This window comes from Haemorhous mexicanus, chromosome 13 (assembly GCF_027477595.1).
Source record: "Haemorhous mexicanus isolate bHaeMex1 chromosome 13, bHaeMex1.pri, whole genome shotgun sequence".
NCBI classification, from domain to species: Eukaryota; Metazoa; Chordata; class Aves; order Passeriformes; family Fringillidae; genus Haemorhous; species Haemorhous mexicanus.
Window position 1 is genome coordinate 2,839,126 of NC_082353.1, and position 19,485 is coordinate 2,858,610.

General features: G+C 44.9%; 1 protein-coding gene across 1 annotated transcript in view; it reads right to left on the bottom strand.

Moving 5' to 3' along the window:
• ETFA (electron transfer flavoprotein subunit alpha) overlaps nt 1–10,378 on the bottom strand; it is a 32,198-nt gene extending 21,820 nt beyond the window's left edge. Inside the window, exons 1-5 of the mRNA XM_059857887.1 lie at nt 10,304–10,378; nt 4,527–4,676; nt 2,713–2,794; nt 2,523–2,605; nt 915–1,014 (exon numbers count right to left, since the gene is read on the bottom strand). Of these exons, the coding sequence (XP_059713870.1) occupies nt 915–1,014; nt 2,523–2,605; nt 2,713–2,794; nt 4,527–4,676; nt 10,304–10,342 (454 nt within the window). The 5' untranslated portion in view covers nt 10,343–10,378. The remainder of the gene's footprint in view (nt 1–914; nt 1,015–2,522; nt 2,606–2,712; nt 2,795–4,526; nt 4,677–10,303) is intronic.
• Between the last annotated feature and the right edge of the window lie 9,107 nt (nt 10,379–19,485).

The following is a 19,485-nucleotide window of genomic DNA, read 5'->3' on the forward strand; positions in this document are numbered from 1 at the left end:
TCAGAAGGGATGAAAAAACCAACTTTGAAAATGCCATTCTTACACATAAAGAATGTCTATAATTCAAAGTAGATCTTTTATCCTGTTGCATGAATTCATCAGAACTGAAGACAATGAGGCCTCCCCCAAGTATCTGTGGGACTGTGTTTCCCTCTATAATAGAACACAATACTTCACACTGGAGGCTGCAGGGAATGCTAAAAGAAAAAATGCTGCAACATTCATAAACATTCAACTATTCACAAACAAAGTCATCTTGAAACTGTGAGTTACTGGGAAGGAACTTAAAGTGCAGCACTAAAGCACACTGCAGGACCATAACTCAAAATGTAATACCCTGCTGGTACATGTGGTACCATCTTTACAGTAAATTTAAGAAACACAAGCTAATGAGCTACTATCTCAAATAAAACACAGTGTCAGCCAAGCATTAGAGAAACAAGACTGAAAAAATAATTACAAATAAGGGTAATTAAATATTAGAAATAATTCATTCAATGTCTGCATAATTAGAAAAAATAACCCTGTGGTATCTTCAATCAGAGCTAATGCCAGTCCTATTAAATAAAGCTGGACAATTAACCTGATGTCTTATGCTTTCCAGACCCTGATCAGAAGGGCATTAACAAACACAGTGCATGGAAAGGATGGGACCAAATTCTGTTCCTTAAGGTGACAGACATGGGTCTGACAGGCTTCCACCAAAGCCCTTGGAATTCTGGAATTTCCTCCTTTCTCACACAGGGAGCATCGTGTCCATCCCCAGGCTTCAGTTTTTGTGAATCACAGCAATTGAGATTGGGAAGGGGAAATTCCTATCAATGTCCAGGGTTTTAACAGGAGGATCATGTAGAAAAAATAGCACTATTGATTCTTCATTGGACAAATACCACACAGCTTTTGTGATTACCCACCTGCATAGATAGTTCTCACAAAAGTATCTGGGGACTTAATTTCAATAATGTCAGAAACAGGGGCAACATCAAGCTTGCCAGCCACTCTGGGAATAAGATTCTAGAAACGAGAGATGAAAAGTTAGCAAAGTAAGCTAACTAAAATGTACATGGTCAGTAAAAGAACACTGCTGACCCCATTTCACATAATGCTGTCTCTGAAACATATAGAACTGAGATTTTTGAAGGGCTACTTATGTAGCTTTAGCAGCCAAATCAAACCCCATTACTGTAATAACATTAGACATTTTATGAGACTTACTGTAAGTAAACCCGTAATTCAATATCTTAAATTAGGAGACTTATTTGCTTCAAATATTCTAAAACTGAATATAGATGCCACTTACTCAGAAAATTGACAGTTATGGATTGTTGAGATCTTGGCACTTCAAGGGAAAAAAAAAATGGTGCTTTTGGAAGTTAGATGCCAGAAATTATAGGGAAAAAAACCCTGCACTCTTCCCTCCAAAGTAAAAAAAAAAATTAAATTTAATATTAAAATATATATTCTCTTGCTCCAAAATCTACTCTAGAAAATTACTAAGCACCTTTAGGAGTGGGAAGAAGGATAAAAAGAGCAGCAGAAATTACAAAGAAATCAATTATAAGATGATTATTTGCTTTTTGTCTGCCTCCTAATCTGGTACAAGAAAAAAAGGCCCAGGTCTGAAATCTTCACTCACATAAAACACTCAAAAATGGCAGTGTAAGCTTTAAAGCAAAAGCCATTAACTCCTATTATGACACTGCAGTTAAAAAAAAAAGGAAAAAATTAAAAAAATTTTTTTAAAAATTAAAAAAAATTTTAAAAAGAAAAAAAAAAGAAAAATTGAAAACCTAAGGCTTAATTTCTCTCAGCAGGAACACAAGCATATGGGCTGCTATTGACTGAAGTGAAAGCAGCAGATGGAAGGCCGATGCCATCACTCGTCCGACAGCGACAAGATTTCTGAGGGATCCTTTTTCTCTAATTTACTGCACCACAGTGCTGCCCAGATTCTTAGTGCTGAGGCTCTCCATGTACTTACAAACACTTTCCAAAAAAAAAAAAGTTTGGAAAATGTGTATTTTCATTAAAAATCATCCTGGCTGGAACTTCGCTCTGTTATTTATAGATGTTTCCAGACATTTCAATGTACAAGACTTATATCACACAGATGCAAATCTCACTCCAAAAATAAGTTTGCTTCCAATAGGTTTGCACACTCTCATTTCAACATGCAAATAACAGATTTTTCATCCCAATTTGCTGTGCTTTTCCTTACAATTTTCATGCTTTCAGATCACTCAACCTGGTTTGCCTTATTGCACATTTTGCCTTGTGTCCATAGGACTGGCTGGTTACCACAGAATATTTCTTCTACACTATTTTTCTCACATCAGCTCATAAAAGAAGTCAAACGTGAATCATGAAATCTAACTAATGACCTCTTAAGCAAACTACTGTAAAATAGTTTGCAAATGCAGAACTGTCCATGGCTGATCTCTCTCAGGCCTTTGATTCCCACTCTTCCAGCAGAGTCTGTCTCTTTTCCACAAGAACTCTTTGATGCTCTTTGATCTACTCACCTTCCCAAAGGCAGATGCTCCGGCACAAATGTGGGTGTAATTGAATTTTTTATGAGTTTCCACAATCAAGGGAGTCAGCTCCTCTGAGAATAAAAATACATTGCTCAGAATTTACAACCATCTTATTTTCAATCACAAACACAAATACACAAATAAATGTATTTTGTCAATAGGTAAGAACAGCTCTCACCTGCTAGAAATCCCTTGTACATATCATGCTGAGCCACGAGAACTTTTGCAACACCCTGCACTTTGCTGAGTTCTGATGCTACCTGTGATTACAAGTGAATTATGATTAGTTTGTGTTTTAAAAGGCACCACATATAACAAGGGAGACCCCACTGCAAATAGCTCACAGCCCACAGATTCATAAAACCAGAACCAAAAGTACATGAATTTCAAAATCAGAACAGACCTGAACAGAATAAAATGCAGCAATTCTGATCCACAGCACAGCTCCTTAGGATAATGAAAATGAATTTATAAATAAGAGAACTACGGAGCAAACCAACCTCAGGGAAACTTGCCTCCTGCATGCAGGGCTCCACAGCAATCCCAGCATTTCTGACAGCAGCCAACAACGTCCACACTTGAGGATGATTGCACAGTATTCCAGTACAATCCCCAAGAAACAAACCCTACTTGAAGTTCAGTCAGTATCTACCACACAAACAAATACAAATGTGCAATGCTCTTATGATTTTTATCCAAATTCTAGGAGCAACCCTTTGTTTGCATCTTTTTGCCCACTGAAGCAATGTGTATTTTCAATTTATATTTATGCATTTTTTTCGTTTGAATTGGCACAAGTGAAGTTTAAATGATAAAAGGGCTACTACAGATCAGAGAGAGGAGGACTGACAGCGAGGTCTGGAGACCACATGCATCGTCCAGAAACAGAGTAGTTTTACTGAGTTTGATGAGTATCAGTTTACCCTCAAAAATTAACAAAAGGAAATAAAGAAAAAATCCCTAGTAGCTGCTGCAGAATATCTGTTTGAGTCACTGGCTCTTAAATAAAAATCTCTAAACCTTCATTTTTTATAAAATACTTTTTCCCACCATAACACACAGACTCCATATATTTAGCATTAAAACAAACAAAACATTCACAATCATTTTTCTCCTGTCCGAGTGCACAGAATAAGGAAAATTAAAGACACATATGTCAGGCAATTATGTCTTTTTTTCTTTTTAATTTTCTTGATTTAGATAAATATTTGCTTCATCTCCACCTCAAACACCTGAATAACTACTGAGGTTTCTCCACCTATTTGAGAATAAGCTGCTCTAAGTAAGCCTTCTTCATGAGATACTACATGTTGCTTTCAAAATAACAGTGCACAAACAGTATGTAAATATTAGGCAGAGATTTTGTACTTCTGCTCTTCACACAATACCAAGTCATGCTGGAATAAAAGTGCCACTAATGGACCAACTACACTGTCTCTAGAACTGGCAAAATTACACTCAAAATGCACAGCTCACGTACAAGAAACTTTTTACATACATGAGCTGTGTGATAAAGTCAAGAAGCACTAATTTCAGAATTTCAGGTTGCAAACACTCTCTACACAATCAGTGACTGGTTAGTAACAGCAACTTGCTCAAAAGCCCAATTTATCACTGTTGTTTCACTTCTGCTGGTTTCCACTTAAACAAGCAAAAGCTTCTTTCCAGATTCTTAGCACTGCAATATTTGTCATTTCAACTTTAGAGAGATATATCTCGTTTTAAAAGTTAATTGTCCTTCAGTCCCATAAAAATCTGCTTGCTCAAGCATGTAACAACCATTACTGATACAGTCCCCTGTGAAACGCGATCTATATCCGTATTTTCTCTTCAGAAGAGCTGCAGTTCCAAGTGCAGGACTTTTCTGGCAGATTAGCAACCCCTGGCACAGTTTCTCCTGACTAGAGATTATTTTTCAGGCCGCCCGAGACGCTGCCAAGTGTTGTTTCACTGCATTCTTTATTTCATTGGTAAGAGAACAGCATTTCCTACCTTGTCACAGCTGGTACCAGCCACCAGGCAGGAGACCTCCCCTCCGAGGCGCTTTGCTGCAGTGATGGTGTTGAGGGTGATGCCTGTGAGGGACTCATTGTTGTGCTCTGCCACCACCAAGGTGCTCTGGGACCGCCGCAGCACCGACGCCTGCAGAGCGAGGGACACACAGTGGGAAACTTGGCACTGAAATAAAAACCTGCTCCTCTGGCCACCCAAGGCTTTACAGAAACTCATCCTTTATATTTTCTACAAGATGGAAACCACTGCTAGGCTCATTCTAGATCATTTTTATCAAGTAAAGAGAATACACAGGGCGATACAAAAAGGAAAAGACAAACTCGCTTGACTTCAGCTTGTCTGTAACATGCTCTGCCTAAACTGAAACTCCACAGGAAAACACTGAGCAAAATTAAGAGAAACATTCTAACACATGACATTGATCAACTTAACCAAGTGCCTTAAAGACTGGCGATTAGACAAGGAAATCAACAGTTGCAAATAAATATTTACTCGGCTTTCTTGGGTGGTTCTCTGGCAGTGTTTTATTAGAAGTTTTAAGCAAAAACTAGCTACAGAACCCACCTTTATTTTTAGAAGCAAAATTTTATGCAGAGGCTGAATGAAAATTAAGCAGCAGCAGCTGACAGCCTGAAAACACACTAGGAGAAATCTTTACAGGCATCAGGTTCACTTTTCCCTCTTTTCCTTTAAAACATTTGAGCACTTAGCCGACCACCACAATTTAATGGTCCTTAAACAAAAACTTGGACCAATTCACCATCCATATACAAACTTGAGCTTCTAAAGCAAAAATGAAAGAAACAAAAAAGAAAAAAAGGCAAAAAACTGCCACAAAACCAAACCAAAATATTCTAAATTCTGGGACCTTCCTCTCTAATATTCAGGTGTATGTGTGAAAAGCATTATTCCTCCAAGACTAATACTAGGGCAGGGAAAGCAGTTGGGATGGGAACAGGAATACTGTCCCTCAAGTGTTTGTTTACCCTGCACAAAGCCCAAGTGAAGGCTTGAGCGATGATCAGTGTAGATGGAACACATGGAAAACCAAGAAAATTCATTAATATAACCAAGGAACAAATGCTAACACAACCCTGAAGACGCACAGCCAAACACTACTTTCTAAATTTACATTCCAGCCCCATCTCCCCTCATGCCAAACACACACTTGCCTACAACTTCAAATAAAAAAAGCTTCAGAAAATATGAGAGGCTAAAATTTGCATCTGGACTTCAACCCCACAAAGCCTACCAACATACTGAATTTCAAACACAGAAAGCAAATCCCAAGGACTTCCCTGAAGCTAAGCACAGTGCGCAAATAAAAAAATACAAGGATAAGTTTTTGCAGAATCTGGATCATAATTTGTCCTTTTGATTAAAAGAATAAGGATTCTTGTGGGAGTGCTCTGCATTTAATCTCTTATGCTTAAGGTTAAGCACAATGCTTATGCTTGCTGTCATTAAATAGTCTAAGCTCCTCTGAAACCAACTGCCAGTAACAAAATATTTACTGCCACTATAGATCAGATGCTGTATTTTTGATTATGTTTCACACATCATCTTTGATAAAAGTTATGGAATTTTAGTCACCATTTGAAGAATAAATCCATGCCTTTGTGGCAAAAAGCCCCCTCTCCAATGATTTACACTTTTGTTATGGGGTAAAATGGACCATACTCCTGGAAAATCCTCAAGTTTTCAAATTTCCAAAGAGAGACACATGCATTTTAAACACACACTTATTTCTGCCTATATTATAATTTTTTCCCTAAATAAGCACTGCACCAGCACCATCATTCTAGAATAAACTGAGAAATAATTGGTTTTTAACCAAAAATAATACGAGCAATAGAAGTTGCTCAAGCAGTTTGGCTATTACAGCATTAATCAGGTATTATTTCTAAATCAATAATCCCACATTTTATATTTGTAGGAATATACACAATATGCACACCAGAAGGTCACTTCATGGATGACATTTCTGAACGTAAAGACAAGACCAGATTCAAAATAAATTTAAAGTCATATTATATATTATGGGTAAAAATCTAGATGACAAATGAGATTTCTATGCGAGCCTGAATTTTATATACTAGGACTCATTAAATAATTTTTTCTATAAACAAAACCAAACCAGACTGACTTTCGTTTGTTATAATAAAGAACCTGCAGTAAAATCAGAAAGTAATTCATTCAGTCATGTCATCCTGAAAGCTAAGAAGCTGCAATGAGTCAATGATAGGAGAAGTAGTTCTTTTGATGAAGTTACTGTCCAGCTGCACGTGTGGGAGAACAGCCCATCACTTCACTGACATCGTTTCTGCTCTTGGGCAGGATGCCTGCTTAGGAAGCCTAAAGAAAATAGGAAGGTAGAGAATAAACCTAACCAGCTGGCAGCAAGGAAAGAAAGCACGGAAATAAGACACACAGATCAATCAAACTGTTGAAAACAATGCCTTGAGAAGGAACAGCACTCAGTGCTCGTGCCATGGAAGGTTCCTGGTGAAAAGCAAGCTCTGGAAAATGAGGCTACCCACAGAAATCACCTCCAGATAAACATCCCCCCAACTCAGGCACCTGAGCAGCTTCTGCAGCATGCCAGCAGGTAATGACATCCCAGCAACAGGGAGGTAGAACTGGGAAGTTTCTTTTCCTCAGGTTTAGGTACAAATCACAGCTACACACCTTCTGTTTCCTCTACAGCAGAAACATCTGCACTTCCTCTCTGGTGGAAACTCTGGACAGTGACTCAGTTTATACCAAAACATTTGTGAATGAAAACCACCCAGCATTTCCAACTTCCCCTTCCCTCCCCAGTATTTAGTGCAGAGCCAACTTGGCCTCCGACTTCCAGATGTCTAAAAGTTGCTAAGATTAACTCAGATGTGCAATACTGATCAATTAATCCACTTGCAAAATAGCCACAGATTCCTGCACTGTCTCAAGTTTCCCCAAAGCACCATTTTGCTCCCCACTGAGGAACACACCAATATTTCCCAACCAGAGCACAAAAAATGTCAGTACAATATCTGGATTTCCAGACTGCAGACAAAATACCAGATCTTGGTCACTGCTATTGTCACAGCATACCATCAGCAATCTGGGCACATCCAGTACACCTGCACAGGTGAAGCCAACAGCACACACATCAGGCACCCACTGAATGTGCACAGGTGATCTGCTCTCCACACAATGCCACTGCACTGAGCATCTCTTGCTCTTCCAGCACACAGACAGGCCACCTGAACAGCACCTCTGACACACAGATTTGCTGCTTGTATGCTAGAAAACAGCTACACCAAGAGCTGGAAAACCCATGGGGGAGTGTAGTAAATCTGAGCTTGCTGCTTGGTGAGACTGGTGGCTAACTGCCTGCAGCCTGCTCCGAGGACACTCATCAACAACCCCGGCACTGGGAAAGCAGCTCCAGCTGAAACATGTGGCAGGCACAGCAACACAAGATGAGTCAGCCAAAAAGCTGTTCCAAGAAATGCCAGAGATGAAGGTGATGCAGCAGGTGAATTCTACGTAGGCCCATGCTCCAAATATGCATCAGAAAGAAACAGGGTGCTAGAAACTTCACATGGGAAAATGAAGGTTGTCTCTCTTTAGAAGAGCCACTGGAAGTTACAGGAACAAAACCAAAACAGACATTCACGAGGCAGAGCACCAAACAACTGGACCTAAAAGGTATCTCTAGAGCTGACTTTCTTAGCTGTAAAAGCAAACTGGCCAGAACCTAAAATTTTAAAACTGCTTATTAGGAATTCTGGATCTCATGGAGAACCATTAACACAGGGCAAACTTCCCAAGAAAGAACTCCAGAAATTAGGAACTGGGGTATTACTAAAGATAAAGGCTACATTACTAACCAACAAAGCAATGCCTAATTCTAGTAAGACACAGTCTTGTAGCTGTAAAACTTTAAGTAAATAAATCTGGTAAACTCAGAGAAGGGAACGCAAGCATATACTTCTAGAACCTCTCTAAAGACCTGGCTACAAAAGAGGTCTAAAAGACAGCTCTATAACCCCAGGAAACACTAAAGGCATCTGAATTAAAAAGGAGCTATAACTGCAGTAAAGAACAATGATAAAAAAAATAAAAACACTTTGCAAAAAGTATTTGGCAATCATAATAAAGATTTAATATTACAAAGGGATTGAAGCAGCAAGAGAAAGACGAAACCCACAATAAACTTTTTCAAATACACCCCTTGCAAACCAATAATAAAAATCAACAAAGCTATTTTGAAATACAACACTGTATTTCAACACAGGGAAGTCCCTAAATCTGCACCAAGTTTTGTGCACTTGCAGTCTCATTCCTGCTCAGTACTCCCATTTTTAAGTTGCACAAAAATTCAACTTTCCTTCTTGCTCATACTTCACAAGTTTCCCTCATCTTCTTTTTCTCTAGACTCCACTCACTCTTGAGCTGTGTCAGCAGGGCTAAACTTTTCACTTTAGAAAAGTAAACAAAAACAAACTGTGAGTTTGCTTCACTTCTGTCACAGACTGCATTGTTACACATACACTGAAGATGCACACGATGTTTTACTGGCTTTATTTTACAAAGCTGTAAGTTTAGATGTGCATGGCTGAAAACCAAGCAGCTGAACTCACACGTCCAGGCCACAGAGCTGAACTGTGCAGAGAGCATGTGAGTAAAGTACTATTTACATAGCAGTACCATATGATTCAGAGATCATCAAGACCTTTGCTCTACAAAGCCTGCAGCCTAACAACAACTGAGACATGCCCATGATTACAACAGTAAAAATTTTCTGATTAATTCAACCATGTCTGACCTGGTCTACCTTTGCTCATCTTTTAAGAGATTTTTATCACCTGAAACCATTTAATATATGCATAACTACTATTTCAGAGCTGTACTAAATTGTAGTATGTGTAAAAGCCTTGAAGAGCTCAAAAAGAGACTTGCAAGACTTAAAGTTGTTTACAAGGGCTATTTATTCACAGGGAGGGGGGTATCTCGTAGTGCACAGTAAGAGACTGAACAGATATTCGGGGACATCTCATCAATCATCTACTCCAATTAACCTTGAGTTCACCTCGACCTTGGTAACACAGCCACGATGACACACCAGGCAGCAAATGGCCTTCAAAAGCCCAGCACTCCTCCCAGCTGAGCCATACGAAGGTCAAACCGGAGAGGCAACAGGTGCTTTGCAATAGCTTCATCCACAAGCTGTGATAATTAAGGCAGTCACATTTCTGCACAGGTGTGATTGAGAAAGGGCGGATTAACTGCAATACCGCAGAAATCCTCTCCTCGAGCCTCTAATACTCTGCTGGTATTCTTAACAGTTTACAGTAACAAACTTTGGAAGTCTTCTGCACCTGCTGCTCAACTTGTCCTGCTCAAGGGTGGATGGGAGGGAGCACTCCCAGAAGTTCAGGACTTCCCTGACACCTACGTTAGCTTTCCTCACGGGACAGCAGTCCTTAACTCCGGCCTGCCGGGACTTCTGGAACACCCTGCGTCCACTCGGAACCTTTATTTTTAACGGACGGAGTGGGAGGGGAGTCCAGCCGAGAAGTTCAAGCCCGGCGGCGCGGGGCGCTCGCTTCTCAGAGACCCCCTCGACCGCCGCCGCCGGGCGGGACGAGCTCGGCCCGCGCCCCGCCCCGCGCCCCCTTCGCCCCACAGGGCAGGGCCCGCCCGGCCGGGGCGGCGGGAAGGCCCCGCTCGGTGCGCACTGCGCGGCCCGGGGCTCGCCCCGCACTCACCGCCCGCCGCAGCCGCTGCGCCGCCGCCGCCCGCAACATGGTTCCGCCAGCCCGCACGGCGCCGCTCTCGCGAGAGCACGGCCGGCCCCGCCCCGCCGCCCCATTGGACCCAGCGCCCGGCCAATGCACGGCAGCGGCGGCGCGGGCGGAAAGCAGCGGAGGGCGCGGGACGGCCCGCGGAGCGCGCTGAGCACGGCACGGCCCCGCACGGCCCGGCTGTCTCTCCGAGCCGCCCGCTGACACCCGCACTGCCGACTGCGTTGCCCCGCATCACTGGCTGTGTCCCCCAGCACCGCTCGCTGTCCCCCGCACAGCTGGCTGGCCCCTGCCGCGCTCCCCGGCACAGCCGGCTCTGTCCCGCGGCCCGGCTGGCTGTATCCGCCCGCCCCGCACGGTCCGGGCCGTACCGGAGAGGAAGGGCGAAGTTGCCGCTGCCGTAGGCGGCCCGTCCCGCTACCGCGGAGCACCTGGAGGGGAGCGGACCCGTTCCAGCCCGAGCTGACCTGGTACCAGCGCCGGCCTCCTCCGGCCGCCTTGGCGCGGTTCTCCTGCGCTGCTTCCGCAAAGGGTTACAGCCTTGAAAGAGAAGAAAACGCCAGAGAGCAGTTATGCCTTCACATGCCGGTGCTCCTTGCCAGATCCTATCCTGAGCCAATGAAATGTGCCTTGCGAAGAGAAAGGAGAAGACTGAATTTACGGCTGTGGAGCCAACAGCAGCCTGGGAGACTCCGGCCCCCGCCTGTGGCTGCCCGTGCGCTGCCAGACCCCCCGGCCGCGCTCCCCGCACCGTGGGCGCAGCAAAAGCAGCAGGGATAACGGAGGGACGGAGTGCGTGGCACGCTGGAAAGGCCAGATGTCACCGTGCTTCCCAAATGTCGCGCCCCACCAGCTGTCCAAACCACACCTAAACTTCAAAGACCAGTCAGGTACCACGAGCCCTGGATGGCATCTTCTCACCACGACAGATTTCTGGCTGCCTCACCCCCACCCCTGTGCTTGGCCCCAAGCGACATTAGGCAATAGCTCATGAGCTCTGAATAATTTATAGGTCTATTTTATTATTATTCTGATTTCCCAGAACCTAGGCAAGACATCTTGTGCCTGCCCCTCACATGGCACCAGGGTGCTCCAGGGACCAGACTGAAATTTGCTGGTTTTCCATATGTCTGTACTTTTTTCTGGGTGGTAAGGAGAGGGATTTAAAAATCAATGAAGCAAAATGTTTCAGGCCAAATTGACTGTGCTGTGTGCTATGGCTCTCTGAAAACCTGATGTCCTGGAGAAGCTGGCAGGAGCTGCCACACTGGAGCAACTGGTCCTGCCAGCCCGGGAGCCCCAAGCACACATGGATTTGGGGTGCTCCAGGATGGAATTCCCATCCCAGAAATCACAAGATAGTGAGCCACTAATGCAGTTTCTTCCTTCCCATCCTGAAGTGGTTTAGAGTGTAAAGAACCCCCAAACATTCCCCCCCCTCGCCCTGCCCCCAGCAATTATGGCCATTGGATTGTTCCTCCAAGAATAAGCGGTGATCTTCAGCACGTCAGTGATTCGTTCTGCATTGCTGGGTCGCTGCATAAGAAGGCAAAAGGCAGACTGATCAAAAAGGCTCTTCGACTTTGCCACAGTCTTGGCACAGGATCACCTTTTAAATTTATTCTGCCATGTGATTTTCACATCAGATGCCAAAAAGTGCTGCTTTACAGCAAATGCTAACCAGGTCCAGCAACTCAAGCATCTAAATGGACAATTTACTTCGTCTCAAATGTCTCTAGAAGAGAAGAAAAGCAGCTGTCCTGCACATTACAGCTCCCTGGCCCCAGAGCAGAACCTTAACTCCTCAAGCCCCAAAGGAGGGCTGCAAAGGAAAGAGCTAAAGGAGATGGCAAACCTCCTTCAGGGTCTGTGCTTGATTATATGGATTAAAGTAACTCCAGGGCTGCTCTGACTTCTGCCCGGTCTGGCTCCACCCTTCAGTCCCCAAAAACGGAAGGAAACAAAATGAGTGTTTGGAGCTGCCTGTGCATCCTCCGGTCTGTGCAAATGACCAAGTGAAAAAAACAAATTGTTTATATGAGGATGAGAGGGAAATGCTTTTGCAGAAGCCACAGTACCCTGAGAGGGGTTTAAAAAGAGGATTAATATTTGCTGTGGCTCTTTATCACCAGTTTGAATGATGGTTAAGGTGCAGTGTAACTCTTCAGAGATGTGGAGTTTTATAGAGTGTAGAAATCCATACCTGCACCCTAGGTAATCCAACAAATGCAACAGCAAAGGCAAAATAAGAACATCCTAGGCATCCTTAATTTGCCCATTATGTCTTTTTAATTGGGGTGTTTTACTCATTAAAAGCGTGGCATGTAATTTCATAATCCAATTTTAGGCTCCAAAACTAAGCTTCCAACCTGCACATCTCATGCAGATGAAATCTTTACAGCAAACATACACCTAAAAACCCCAAACCACAAGAATAAACAAAGTTATTTCATTCAAGTTGGGGCTCTACTGCCTTGCACTAAAACCAAAGTGAGCTTCTGTCAAAACTAACAAAATGCATCATAGCCAATAATAAATTGATCCATTCACTGTGAGTCTGGCTTCACAGCACTCACATTGTATTTTCATGAGCAGAGTGACATTGCTGCTCTTCAGATCAGATTTTAAGGTGTAGCATCACCAATTCAGAGACATGACAGGCTTTTTATTATATTTTCTGTTTATAATTTTGATTCAAATACTCAGCAACACTTCAGATGCACAAATCCTTATTGAAACTGGCTTGATGCGGATTACAGCCCGAAGCACAAAGGAAGTCTTTATCACTTATGGCCAGTGTTTTAGGAGCTTATAACTGTAATCAGGTAGGGATTATATCAGCATGATCCATACAAGCTGAGCCATGGCAAAAAGCTTTTTTCTATTTGACCTTCCCATGACAATAATAGAAATGGAAAACATGCAACAAACAGATGCCGCTGAAGTAGAATCACTGTCCACTGCAGGCAGAAGTTACTACTTTGTATTTTGAAAGAAAAATTAGTCATTAATTAGTGGAAGCAGATCCTTGTATGGTGCATTGTTATCCAGGATTATTTCATTAGGATCTGCTGACCTAATTTCTGCATTGGAAAGAGAATTACATTTTTTCACACAATTGGGATTGGGGAAAAGGAAAAATAATAACATAGATTATTCAAACTTTTAAAAATAAGGTTGCAAACAAGGGGAGGCACCTGTATTGGTATCTCTACAGAAGCCAAATGAAACAAGAACCATTACAAATGTGTAATGATGTCTTCCCTAGAATCGGATTTTGGTTTTCTTAAAATACATAATTCCTAATTAAAACATATGGAATCCAGCTAATACAGCCTCATGACTAAGGGATTTAGTGAAGAGCAGGAATTTTTTTTATTACTGCTATGATGGTCCCCTCTGTCACAGGTCATCCTTAGCTTACTCCTCCTGCAATCACCCTGGGGATAGCTGACTCAGATAAATTAAAAGAGCTTCATTTGGGAAGCTTCCCCAGCACACGAAAGGCTTCGCCTCCTAATCTGTCAAAATCCAATAACATTAAAGCAACTGCAACCTGCTGACAGCTCAGCAGGGCCCCCAAACCAACAGACAGGACCCACAGCCCAGCACTGGACAGGACTAAAACCCACCTTGGAAGCAGCAGCAGGAGAGGTTTCTGCTGCTGAAATATTTTGTGCCCAAGTGCTGTGAGTTCATCGGGTCTGAGTGGTTCAGGCACCCCAGGATGTTGCCAATCCCCCTGCAGTCACCCCTTGCCCCTCACAAGCTGCACACAAGAGCCCTGTGTCCCCAGAGCCCTGCTCTCTGCCCCTCATCATCACTGGCACAAAGACTCATCTCCACACGTCTGACATTGAAGGTCCTTTCTAGCAGACCACCACAGGTGTGCTTAGTGCTGTGCTCAGATCACCTTACAGCCACTCACCTGCATGCCTCAGGGCAGCAGCTGCTCTTTCAGGAGGCCTTATGGAAGCTTTTGGAAGGGCACAACGCCACAAGCCCTGTTTACAAAGTGCAGGACAGAGGAAAGAGCTCCCCCAAAGCTACCCCATAGCAGGGACAACTTTCTAATACTGAGCCTACAAAGCCACAGACAGGTCTTTTCTCTTTTTTATAAACTACTCTCCCTTGCTAATAATTTCCATGTACCGGTCAAGTAGCAAGGGAGCCTGGGAGTAACATCAGGCTGCATATTCCTAAAGAACAAGATCTCCTGAGGAGTTCAAGAAACCCTTTCTACCAAGTTCACAGGCAAGGTGGGACCCTCATAACCTTCTGAAAGCAAAGGCTCAGGTTACCTTGGAAGGCAACTTGTCCTGCCCAGGAGTGATGGTGGTTTGTGGAGGACAAGGAAATGATGCTGGTGAGAAGAGCTCTGCTGCCCTCCCAGTGCAGACACCTGGATGGGGTTTTAGGACCTGCCAGCCTCCTTCTGCATGCAGCTCACCTTGTTGCTAATGGCAGATATGTGTCAAATTCTCTGACAGCTTGTACCAGCAATATTTTTTAAAGGGGTAGCTGAGTTTTTTGCCCATTACACTGCTGGTAAGGAATCCAGATGCCACTGTATTCCCACTCACACCAGCCTGAGCCATTCCTGCAGCAGCAGGGACAGTCACTGCAGGGGAAAAACTCTTTCCCTGCCTCTAAGGACTTTTCAAGGAAAGTTGATTTTTCATTTTTTCTTTCTGTTTCAGCTCAGTCAATAGCACTTTTGTGTAAGCACAGCAGCTGCAGTAGGCCTTGTTTTCAGTGTTTTGGAACCTGCTTGATTTTTGATATTTTTATTTATGTTTTTATTGCAGAGTCCATTAGGGAGGAGAACCTTCTGGTGAGTTACCTGCCACTTATAGCACCTGGTGGCAAAGGTTAATGTACCTCCATCTTGCTGTGTCACAAAGTCTAAGATGAAGTCTACAAAGTCTGCAGTTTACCCATTGCCTTTAATCCTGCAGATAACAGCATAACGAGATCCAGTGTCTGGGGGTTGAACCTAAGCTGTACACTTTGGTGTCCATTCCAGTGAAAGTAGTTAACAGGCATAGAGCAAGGCAGCCTCTCCTGCACTGGCAGGTGACACCAAGACCAGATGCATCTCTGGAAGAGATGACTGAGGTCTACCATACATTGACAGGCTCATTTTGAGGGGAAAAAAAATAATTCTGCGTCCTATTGCATGGTCTGGTATGAAGGAGACCAGAGGAGTGGGCCAATAAGTCTTTTCTGCACTCATGAACTTTCTGAATCTTTCTTACCCGGAGGGGAAAAATGGCAAGGGCTCCCTTTGCCATGTTACCATGGCTGACTCTTAATCACTAGCAGGGCTGGCAGTAGCTGTTGTGCAACACCACTTTCCCCAGCGCTGGGCCCTGTTCCCCTGCAATGCTCCCAACCCCTGCTGGTCTCAGAAGAATTGAGCCCAAAGCTCCACATAGCAATTCAAATGCATCACCAGACATTAGGCCACCGGGTTAACCACTGTTTAATTTCGTCACATTTGTTTGTGAGTTATGTACGTGCCTTTCTTTTGTCAACATCTCCTTTTAGAAAGGATATTGATTTTGTTTTCAAAGGCTCTTGAAAATAAAATGAATGACTACATTCTAAGGAAGAGTCATTTTCTCAACAGCTGTAAATAATTTATTGTTCGCAACCCACCCAGATCAAAAGATACTTCATCAACTGATGTGGCAAAATCTGGTGCAAGCTGCATTTCTATTATCTCAGATCCAATTAACCATTTGGAGCAGACTAAAACATAACTAGATCAATCCAGAATCAGATTAATATCCAATCCATAATCACATTAATCACAATCTGTCCATAATTAGCCATCAGATAATCCCATTGGACAGGAGGTGACATGCAGTATCCCATTATCTCATTAATTATCTATTTTCAGTATCAGACATTGTGCCCAAACATAAGGAAATGTTTTTTTAAAGGAAAATGGATAGGGAATTCTCATTTTGCTACATCTTCCCCACTGAAGCTTCCAGTGTCTCAGTCTTGGAGTTTGACATTTCTTTGTTTTGCCATATTCTGCTAGGACCAAGGGACGTTTTTTGAGAGACATCATCTTTTTAGTAAAATATTACTATCTTTGGAAGATGGATAAATAAAACATTTGTTTCATGTGAACAAGTTTGTGAAAGAAAGAAAACTCTTCATCAAAGGTTTTAATGGTAACATGATAACAATAGCTTTGCAATGCTAAATCTTATTGCAGATGGTTCCTGTCCTTTTTTGTAATGTAAGTGAAATTGCATTCCATCTGTTTTAATTTTATAATGGACTTAATCCATGGTTGGCTCTGGAAGAATCAGCATTTACTGACTTTGCAATCTGCTGCAATCAAAAAAAAAAATAAAAATGGTTACTGTTTCCCCCTTCTAGAGGGAACTTGTACATCTATTTGGGAGCAAACCCCAGAGCTGCTCTGTAGAGAGCAGGGAGCACCATTAGGCAGCCTCAGCCCGTGGCCAGCAGCCCCTGCCAGCTCTCACACCAAACACAACCAGAGCTGCTGCAAAAGAGGCTGGAATCTCTGGGCACTGGGTGGAGGAGAGCGAGGAGTGATCAGTGTGGCAGGAGAGACTACACTTGGCTTTGACTAGAAAATGCTCCCAGCAGTTCCAAGTTACCTGAACGCAGTGGTCCAGAGGTGCCTCCTGGACTGAATTATTCCATGATTTTATGATGTGCTTTCCCTTACCCTCCCTCAGAGGAACCAACAATTAACCTGTTTGTAAAACATGTGGTATCAAGCTGGTTCAATGCCTCATGGCATTACCTGTAGTAATTTTAAAGCTTTTTGTATATTGCATAGAGGAGATGCAGGGCTTTCAGCACCTCCCTGGTAAGTAATTTTTTTGGCTTTTCTACTAAACTATCTGTGCAGCACTGCTACCCTGTTCCTACCTGCCTTGTTGTGAAGTGAGTCCAGTCCAACCACACCTGCCTGGTGTGAGCACATTGCTCTGTTCAAATACAGGTGTGACTGCAGCACAGCTTTGCATAGGTTTGGAAAAGTTTGGTTGGCTCAGCTGTAACTTCACAAATTCCTAAACTGGTGGGAGGTTTGGGAGAGCAGACAGGATCCTGCCCTCGAGTGGGAAAAGGGTGATGCAACACAGAGCATCCCTGCCAAGCTGCTGTATTCTTAGACATGTCTCATTCTCCTATCACTCTGACATTTTTGCATTTTATTGTTAACACATGCAGATACTGACTCACCCAAGAATCTGAATTCTGGCTCAGGCTGAAGTCCCTGAAAAGAGGGTACCCTTCTGTACCCTCTTTTCTGCAGGTGTCCAGGCATGGACCTGTGGTGCCCCACAGTGCTGTAGAGGTTCCCATCACCCATCCCTCGGGGTGACCCCAGTTTGAAGAACCGACCAAACTTTTCCAATTGCCTTCATACCTCTCACCCCTCACCCAGCTCTGCCACTGGCTAGAGGCGGCAGCAGTCCGACCACAACCCCCAGCAGGGTACACAGGCAGGGAACACACGGGCTCACCGTGCCCTGAGGATGTCACTGCTGCACCGCACCTCTGCACCTTCGCACACGCAGGGGCAGGCGGGGATACCAAAATCCCTTGGTGACATGCGTGCCTGCTGAAGCGGGTGCTTCAAATGCCATCCACCCTCCTTTCCCCCGCAGCTATGGTACAAATTTAAGGGCTTGCTTTCAACATTTGGAGCCCTCAAAGAGGTAGCAGGGGCTGTGACCAGGCTGGGAAAACGGGTCAAGTAGTGAAGCACTTTATCCAAAAGTCCTCTCCCCCTCCCCAGCTTCTGGGGTTTCATACCTGCAGGGTGCCCGACTCGAACAAGAGACAAGTGCTTCAGCTGGAAAACCCATCCCGCCTCCCTCCACTGAGGAAAATGAGCATAGCCTGCCCTTCCTGAGCCAACATCTAAAGTCACCGTGTCCTTCCCGAGCCATACAGGTTGGCAAATGCCTGTTAAATTCCACGTATAAAATTAGTGGTGATTGCATGGAGGTGAAGGAAAGGACCAAAGCCCAAGACAGCAGCAATCTCAATTCCAGCATGTTTAAGCTTTCCTGGTCCTTATGAAGCACTCGTGTTGCTGTGCTGCAGTCTTTGGGAATTTAACATTGAGCCAAAGGCCACGGAAGTGCTTTCCCTATTTTTCTGCTAAGGCACGGGAAGCCCATGGTGACTGGGGGGGAAAGAAGGAAGAAAAAAGAACAGAAGGAAGAAAAAAGCAACAGGAGAGGTTCAGCTGCGGGAACAGCATGGAACCAGGCGCATGAAAATGCGGTAAAACACTGGTTTTCTCCGCTAATTTTAACTCGTCACAGGGCTGCTGCCCGGGACGGCCGCCCCGACCATGCGGTCCGTTCCGTTCGGGTCCGTTGGGGCGGCTCTCCCGCACACGGGCCTCAGCTGGGAACTGCTCCGCGGGTGCGCAGCGTCGAGCCGGCGTCCACGGCGCATCCCCTTCCCGTCTGCGCGGAGATGCTCCTGTGCGCAGCGCCGGAACTGTCCCGCCGAGCCCGCCCGCGGGCACCTGCCAGCGGCACGCCGAAACGCGGGGAAAAGAACAACGAAATAAAATTCAAAAGAGACGTGAAAGAGAAGGAAGAGGGAAATTAAAGGAGAAAAAAATAGGCGAACTAAAAGTCAAGAAGAATAACAGGGAAAACAGAGGAGGGAAAAAAGCTACAATGCATCTCCTTCTCCTCGGGCTGCCGATGCCGCCGTTCCCCGTGCGCGCAGGGCCGAGGCGCAGCACGGCGGGCGGGGCAGAGGGTCCCGCGGCGGCCCGGGGCGCAGGGCGCGGAGGAGCTTCTCCCGCGGGGCGCGGGGCCGCGCGTCCCGTCAGTGCCGCCGTCGTGCGGCTCCGGGCCGGGTCCCGCGGGGCGTGCGCCCCGCTCCGCGCCCGCCGCGCGCCCATTGTTCGGCAGCGCCAATCCGCGGGCTCTCCCCGCGGCCGCCAATCGCCTCCGGGGGCCGCGCGGTGAGGTCAGCGCCTCTGCGCGCTGACATCACGGCGCGGCCCGGCGGGGCGGGCCCGGGGGGGCGGGCGCGGCCCCCGCCCCGCGCCGCGCGGGTAGTGGTGGAGCGGCGGCTCCGCATCCCGCATCGCTGCCGGTGCGCAGGGGGCCGCCCGC